Here is a 7,449-nt window from a genome sequence, read left to right as displayed (position 1 = left end):
GCGGCGATGACAGTCCACATGCTGCCCATGCAGTTTCGGGGAAACAGTTCTCCCCGGAAGTAGCCTGAATGGGAGCGAGCCCACGGCGTGAGGAGAGGCCCCGTGGGAGCCCCGCTCTCCCATCGGCCTGGTCCGGCCTTGTTAATACGATGCACACCACACAGAGGGCAACTGTGAGGATGCTGCCGCAAGGGAAAGAATGCAATTCTTAGGGACCCTGACTCGTGTCTCTGCCCGCCGCCCTCTCTCCCCCTCCCGGTTTCTTTGTCTCCCCACCCATGGGATGCCCACATTCTATGTTAGGCGCCAGACAGCATCCTGCCCCTCGCTCCCCAGTCTGGGTGGGGACCCTCCGTGGAGTGTGCTGGGGTCAGGGACGGCTGAGCACAGCTGGAGACTTGCTCCTCTTGCCAGCCCAGAGCATGACCACAGCTCCTGGGGGGAGGAGGGGTGATACCTCATGGGCAGAGCTCGAGGCAGGTGCAGTTCACCCTCTGCACAAATCCACCTACCAGGGCGGCATTGGCCAGTGTCAGGATGGCGCCCGGCGGGAGCTCCTTGCCAGTGGCAAGGTGTGAGACTTCCCCAGGGACCAGCGCTCGGTCCCAAATGGCTAGGCCAGCGATGCTCCCCACGAAGGCCTCAGAGCCATCAAACCCACCCCCTAGGCTGTCTTGCTCCTGGCCCAGCACCAGGGAGCCCCCAGGAGGGATCTCATAGCCCTCCCTGAAGCGGGAGCCGGTGGCGACCAGCCTGCGGTCCACGTGGAGCCAGTACCTGCCCAGGAGGGACGTCCAGATGACACACACATGGTGCCACTGGCCATCCAGGAGCGGCTGCAGAGGAAGCTCCCTGAAGGCCGGGTCTCCGATCACAAAGTGGATGGAACCAGGGACCAGCGAGTTGCGGCCGTGCAGCACCAGCTTGTTGTCATTCTCGGCGGTGGCGTAGGAGAGGAGGGTACCCAGGTGGCCCGAGGCTGTCCGGACCCAGCTGCAGACAGACAGGGCCCGCAGGCCCGCGAGGAAGCCGGGGCGGAGGAAGACCACGTTCTCAGTGGAGGCGTTTGGGAAGATGAGTGCGGGGCCCACGTTGCAGACTGGAAACAGAGGCGGGTGGGGAGAGTCAGCTCCTGTGCCTCCAGGTCACCCAGAAACACCCAGAAGCTTCCAGAAACATACATGCTACGGGCTTTTCCTTTGCACCAGGCAGGCGGGCCTAAGACCCTGGCTGTCATCAGGCGCTAACTGTGAGGGCTGCATCTCATTGTCTGATAGGCAGGAACACGGAGAGCCAGGCAGGCATGTGCCTTGCTAGGGAGCAGGCCTGCGCCCACACTCCTCCCCACGAGGGAGCCTCTGTATGAGTGTCCTGTGGCTGCTGCAATGACTCTCCATAAACTCAGTGGCTCAAAACAACACAGATTTTGTACCTTATAGTCCTGGAGGTCAGGTCTCACTGGGCTAGAATCACGGTGTTGGCAGAGCTGGTTCCTTCGGGAGGACTCAGGGACAAGCCCCTTCCTGCCCTTTCCAGCCTCTAGAGATGCCCACATTCATGGCCCATGGCCCTTCCTCCATCTTCAAAGCATATCCCTCTGTCCTCTGCTTCTGTTGCCCAACCCTCCTCTGACCCTGATGCTCCCGCCTCCCTCTATAAGGAACGCGGTGATGGCCCTGGGCCACGCCATGAGCCAGGATCAGCTCCCATCTCAAAATCACATCTGCACAGTCCTCTTTGCCACATGAGGTGACATATCCACAGGGTCCCAGCATCAGGACATGGATGTCTTTGGGGGCCACCATCCTGCCCACCAGATCCCTGCCAGGTCTGCCTGTCTGTGTGTGGGGGAGGGGCGGGAAGGAGCAGGGGTAGCCTCCAGTTGCTGCACCTGGTCTGAGGTTCTGACCGGCAGGCTGGGGGCGGAGCCTGGAAAAATGCTTTCCTAGATCCTCATCCTATTGAGTTTGAGGATGGAGGGCCTCCTGTGGCTGGCCTCCAGCTCCTCTCTCCACCTCGGGGGTCCTGTCATAATCTAGGGCAGTGGTCCTCAGCCAGAGGTGACTGCGCCCCAGGGTACATCCAGCAGGGTCTGCACAGCGTTTTGGTTGTCAAATCTACAGCCTCCATTTCCGAGAGGCCAGCGGGTTGATCCTGTCCTACTGGCAAGGCCACCAGCATGCCCGGATGAAGGGAAACCCTGATTCAGAGGAAGGGACCCCAGAGGCTGTTAACCAAGGCAGCGGGAGCCCCCTGGTCAAAAATGCAAGCGAGAGATACAGGGGCACTAGTGGGTGGAGGCCGGGGGTGCTGCTGAACACCCTGCAATGCCTGGGGCAGCCCCACAACAAAGGACCGCCTCGCCCCAAATGTCAGTAGTGCTTCGGTCGAAAAGCCCTCACCTGGGAAATCAGAACTGGCTTTTCAAAGGCCCGGGCCCTCCACGGGCGGGCACAAGCCCCACGAGGTGCCAGCTGAGCCAGGGCCCTGCAGAGGCTCGTGTGGCGGTAGTTGGGAGCATCGGTGGGATCCCGCCAGCCCTAATGAGACCAACCTCGGACACGGAGTGGCATGTGCTGACGCCAGGCAGCACCCCAAGTGTGCACACCCCTCATGCCCAGGCCAAGGGGTGGCCTGACCTGCTGGGGACCTACAGGCTGGCTGTCACCTGGATGGCCCCTTTCTTCTGGGACGGGGTCTGTGGGGGGTGAGCCAGTGTTCCCTCCACACAGAACAGGGGAGAGGCTCATTGGAGGGGATCAGTGGCCTGGCTCCTTAGTTAGCGAGAGGGAAAGTGGAGGTGGATAAGGGAAGACAGGCCCATGAGACTTACCTTCTCCCAGTCTCTCAGGGTGCCGTGCCCACTGGCTGCCTGGGCCTGGCGGCTCCCGCGTACCCTGGAGATGGCCAGCAAAATCCCGAGGTAGGTCCAGGGGCTCAGGCGAAGTTCTGAGCACCTGCCTGCCCTCCGGCAGCTTCGGGGAGCTCTGGCGTAGCAGCACAGGCCGGGCAGGGGGTGTGGTGCCAGGGCAAGCCACAGGAAGCCACTCCTTGAGAGCATCCAGCCTGGCGCCCTGGCTCTGGACCACGTGCGTCAGGCGAGCCAGCGTGTCCTGCAGGGCTCGCATGTCCAGGGCCAGGCTAGACAGTGCCTCCCTCTGCGCCGCCTGCTCCTTCCTCTCCTGGGTGAGCTGCTGGCTCCTCTCCCTCAGGGCGACACCCAAGGCCAGCAGCCGGGAGTCCACCTTCCGGCTTCTGCGCTGCGTCTTCCGAATCCAGGTCTTGAGGTGGCCCAGGTCGCCCTGCACAGTGGCCTGCGACTGGTTGACGGCCAGGGCCAAGGCCTGGCTCTCCTGGGCCAAGCTCTGGAACCGGGCGTCGATGTTGTAGGACAGGTTGTAGTTGCTGGCGATGGCCTGCAGGTGTGTTAGGGTCACCTCCTGGAACCTCCGGAACTGCAGAGGCACATAGCAGCCTTGAGGCGGGGCCCGGGAGGGCTCCAGACAAGCCTTCCCTGCCATGCTTCTGTGGTGCCTACCAATGGCCGGCCAGTCACCGTGACCAGCCCCCTCCCAGCTGAGTTCAGGGAGGAGGGGGACCAGCTTCAAGTCACTCGGTAGCACTGTGTTGGGTGAGGGCTTCAGGCCACCAGCCTGGTCCCCCACTCTTCACCCCTGACCCTCGGGGTCCTCCCTGTGAGGGGACGGACACCAGGATGGGCCGAGTGAACTGCTTCTGCGGGTCAAAGTGGCGAGCACTTGAGGCAGGCCTGGTCCATGCAGGGCGGGGAACTGACACGGGAGTGTCTGCTCCACGATGGACTGATGGGCCGAAGACCTCACCCGCATGCCCAGTGCTGCTACCTCATCCGCTCCCCTGCCCCGTCTTTCCCCCTCCCCCCCTGCACAGATCCAGCGGCCTGGATGCACCCTTGGGGGCTTCCTACCCCCTCCCAACCTCTGACTCCCACCCAGCCCTCATGTGTCAGAATCCTTACTTGTCCACAGAACCTGGCCTGGGAAACCTTTCTGCTGGTTTCCAGCTATCGGTGAAAATAACATCAGCTGCTAAAAAGAACTACAAACTCCACGCCTGTGTCCATAGAGCGCCAAGGCTCACTACTCCATTTCTGTCTTTCTGTTGCCAATTAAAAAAACCCCAACCAAAACCACCTGCCCTGCATGGGGGGTGTTTACCTGTTCCTCCAGTCTGCGGAGCCTCTCGAAAAACGGTTTTCTTTGCCCCGTAGGGCCAGCTTCCTGCGACAAAGCTCCATGCAGGTATACGGGCACAAAAATAATCAAGAAAGACAGGGCCATCCTTCCGGGGCAGCCCATTCTGAGAAGAGCAGTGGGAGTTGCCACCAACCTGTAGGATGCTGCCTGCCTGCCTTGTGCTCCTGCCTCAGCCTATGCTGCCTCCAGCTCTCGGTGGAGAAATTTTCCTTTTTTGACTCTGGCTGGGAGTCAGGTACTTCCTGCCACCAAACGAAAGGCATTTGCCTCCCAGCCCACGGGCTTGGGAGATTCAGAGGTTCCCAAGGAGACAAGCTTAAAACAGATGCAGTTTCTTTGGAAAATAATTCTATGGGGTGAAAGCCCCGGTCCGGCTGGCTCGGCGGCGGCCAGGGGTGATTGCTTTAGCAGGAGCACAGGGACTCATGTTCCACCAAGAGGAAGTTGAAGCAGGACAGAGAACCTGGCTGGGGCCAGGGGATCCTTGGATCCAAGTCTGTAGTGGGGCCCAGCACCGCACCATGCACAGAGCATCCTGTGAGGACATCTCTCCCTCGAGTAAGACAAAGAACATGGGAGTGGGAGCCACCGTAATTTACTTGGGGAACAGGTTGTGTAGTGGGCTGAATGGTGACCCCCAAAATGTAGGTCCAAGTCTTAACCTCTATACTTGTGAATGGGACTTTATTTGGACAACAGTCTTTGCAGAAGTACGTAGTCCCCCTTATCTATCGCCCTGGTTCCTCTCTCCTGCTTACTGCGAAAGCTCAGCCAAGCATCACCAGACACTTGGAAACCTCTGGAAAGAGTCACAAAAATCTGCCCAAACAGTAAAGGAACCCAGGAGACAATGCAGAGGGCCAAGGAAAAGCTCAAAAAGGTTCTAATCAATACCCTTAGAAAAATAAGAAAGGCTTTGTGTCCACAAGGCAAGTAACGGATGCTACAAAAAATGGAATCAGAAAGGAAGCTGCTCTTGAAAGGAAAAACTATGATGCCCATGCTCATGACGGACACATACCCCTCCTTGGGGTTTGAGACCCGCGGGTGCTTCCTGACCCTTAAAAAACAAACAAACAAACAAAAAACTATGATGCCCAGCTAGCGGTTGAATTAACTTTCCCCTGGGTCTGCAGATATCTCCAGATGCGATCTGACCCAATATTCTGCATGACCCTGAGCACATCCCCAGTAGGAGATGTGCAGGAGACAGCTGATAAATGTTTCTCTCTCATCGATGTTTCTAACTCTCTCTCTCCCTTTCTCAAAAAAAAAAATCAATAAAATATTTTTAAAAAGCCTTAAAATGTATATGTAGTTAAAAGGACAAACAAACAAAAACTATGGTACTCCCCCCACCCCCACACACACACAGCTGAAAGGCAAAGTTAAAGCAATTGCTCAGAAAGTACAGCTCCTCTCACCAAGTGCCAGAATACCCAGGACAAGGAGAAGATCTGAAAAGTGTCCAGAGAGAAAACCTGGTCACATGGGAAGGATCGAGACTTTCCCCAGAGACCTGCTGGCCATATCAGCAGCAGGGCTGGCTGCCAAAGACAGAGGAGCAAACCTTCACATTTCTGAGTGAAAATGGTTTTCAAATTTTAAAGTTGTGCACCCACCTCAAGTGTAAATTGACCCTGAGAAAAGAATAAAGGCATTTTTTTCCCCAGATATGTAAAGGCTTAAGAAATTGATCTTCTGTGCACTGTTTTGTGAGAAGTTACTGAATCATAGGAAAATAGAGGAATCGATGATTGCAGTCACTGTAGGAAGTGGAGATCGAGGGCTCTAATCCATAAGTGGACTGGGAGGAATTTCCAGAGTGACTCAAGACGTCACCATGCTCACTCCTCCCTCCCTGTCACCCCCCACATCCAATCCATCATTTGTATTCTGCAGAAATATCCCAGGTCAGCCAGTTTTCACCACCTGGCCCCCACCAGCCACCCCGCTGGCTCCCTGCATCCCCTGCTGTCCATTCTCCCAATTGCACCCAGAGTGGACGTTTTAAAATGAGACCATCATTAGTCACTCATTTTCTTCCCCGCTTACTTTTTCGGATCACTATTTGCCATTTGGTGTATTGCTCATGTCCTTTATTTTCTCACTTGATATGCGAGAAGGAACTTTATCTGCTTCATTCTCTTCCCTGGAAGAGTGCTTGCTGCACGCATTTAATTAATGTATGTTGGATGAATAACTGTTTCCCAGATGTTTCCACAAGGACATACAGCCAGCGATTTTCAACCGGTGTGCCGCAAGAATTTTTAAAACATGCAATACCTGACCAGTTAGTCGGGGCACTGACCTTTCCCCCCCTTAGATCAGTGGTTCTCAACCTTGGCTGCACATGAGAATCACCTGGAATCTTTAAAATCCTGAAGCCAGGATTTTAAAAAGAAGCCCAGAAATCAGGATTTTAAAAGATTCCCAGGTGATTCTCATGTGCAGCCAAGGTTGAGAACCACTGCCTTAGATTGTCAAATAAAACAAATGGCAACAGCCAATACAATAGCATCCGGCGTGAAAGAATCAAAATTATACCTGTTTTTGTCAGATCGGCAAGTCATGTATTTTTTGGTGTGCTGCAGAGTTTTAGTAATTAGTGATGAAAGAGGTTGAAAATCACTGGTCTGGGCTGAAATGGCACGTTCTTTGTGAAGCCTTCCCGGATCACTCCCGCAGGCTGCCACGCGCTCTAACAGGACGGAAGGTACCCTGCCTGCGCTGTGCATTATGGCAGCTACTGCCTACAGGTGTGGCTGGTGCGACCAAGGAACTGACCTGCTCCTTTGGTTTGATTTCAGCTAATGTCCATAGCCACCTGTGGCTGGTGGTCGCATGCTGAACGTGCGGCTCCTATGCCAGGACCCGGACTCACACCGCTACAGGCAAGCATCCCCACACCAGCCCCGTTGTCACTGCTTTCCTGTCTGCAGTGCGTTTTCCTATCACGGTCGCATCCTGGAGCGCAGGGCCTGGCCTCGGGGACGGCCGGTGCTCCATGGAGCCGGTGTGGAGCGCGCACGCGTGGCGCCCGGGAGAGACCTGGCCTTGGGAGTTGAGCGGGGCTGGAGATCACTCCGGGTAACGAGCACACGGAGGCAGAAGAAGGGCGCCCCCTCGCGCACTGCGGAATCCTGCTCCGAGCCAGGTCGGGGCGCGCGGCCCCACCCACAGGGTGACTCCGCCCCCCACTCCGGCCCCTGCG

The 7,449-nt window shown here is 56.7% G+C and overlaps 1 protein-coding gene across 1 annotated transcript; it reads right to left on the bottom strand.

Moving 5' to 3' along the window:
- Positions 1 to 342: 342 nt before the first annotated feature.
- On the bottom strand, positions 343 to 4,471 carry PTX4 (pentraxin 4). The gene is made up of 3 exons (XM_015564061.1): positions 4,197 to 4,471; positions 2,834 to 3,455; positions 343 to 1,099 (listed from the first exon to the last, which is right to left on the bottom strand). The coding sequence occupies exons 1-3, from the start codon at positions 4,335 to 4,337 to the stop codon at positions 459 to 461; spliced, it is 1,404 nt and encodes a 467-aa protein (XP_015419547.1). The 5' UTR covers positions 4,338 to 4,471; the 3' UTR covers positions 343 to 458.
- Positions 4,472 to 7,449: the final 2,978 nt, after the last annotated feature.

Source organism: Myotis davidii, unplaced genomic scaffold, assembly GCF_000327345.1.
Source record: "Myotis davidii unplaced genomic scaffold, ASM32734v1 scaffold599, whole genome shotgun sequence".
Lineage (NCBI taxonomy): Eukaryota > Metazoa > Chordata > Mammalia > Chiroptera > Vespertilionidae > Myotis > Myotis davidii.
This window is presented reverse-complemented; position numbering and strand designations above follow the sequence as displayed.

Coding starts and splice junctions, on each gene's coding strand:
- PTX4 (XM_015564061.1), bottom strand. CDS start 4,337: ATGGGCTGCCCCGGAAGGATGGCCCTGTCTTTCTTGATTATTTTTGTG. Junction 3,456..4,196: donor TCCGCAGACTGGAGGAACAG/GTAAACACCCCC, acceptor GTGCCTCTGCAG/TTCCGGAGGTTCCAGGAGGT. Junction 1,100..2,833: donor CCCTGAGAGACTGGGAGAAG/GTAAGTCTCATG, acceptor CTCTGTTTCCAG/TCTGCAACGTGGGCCCCGCA.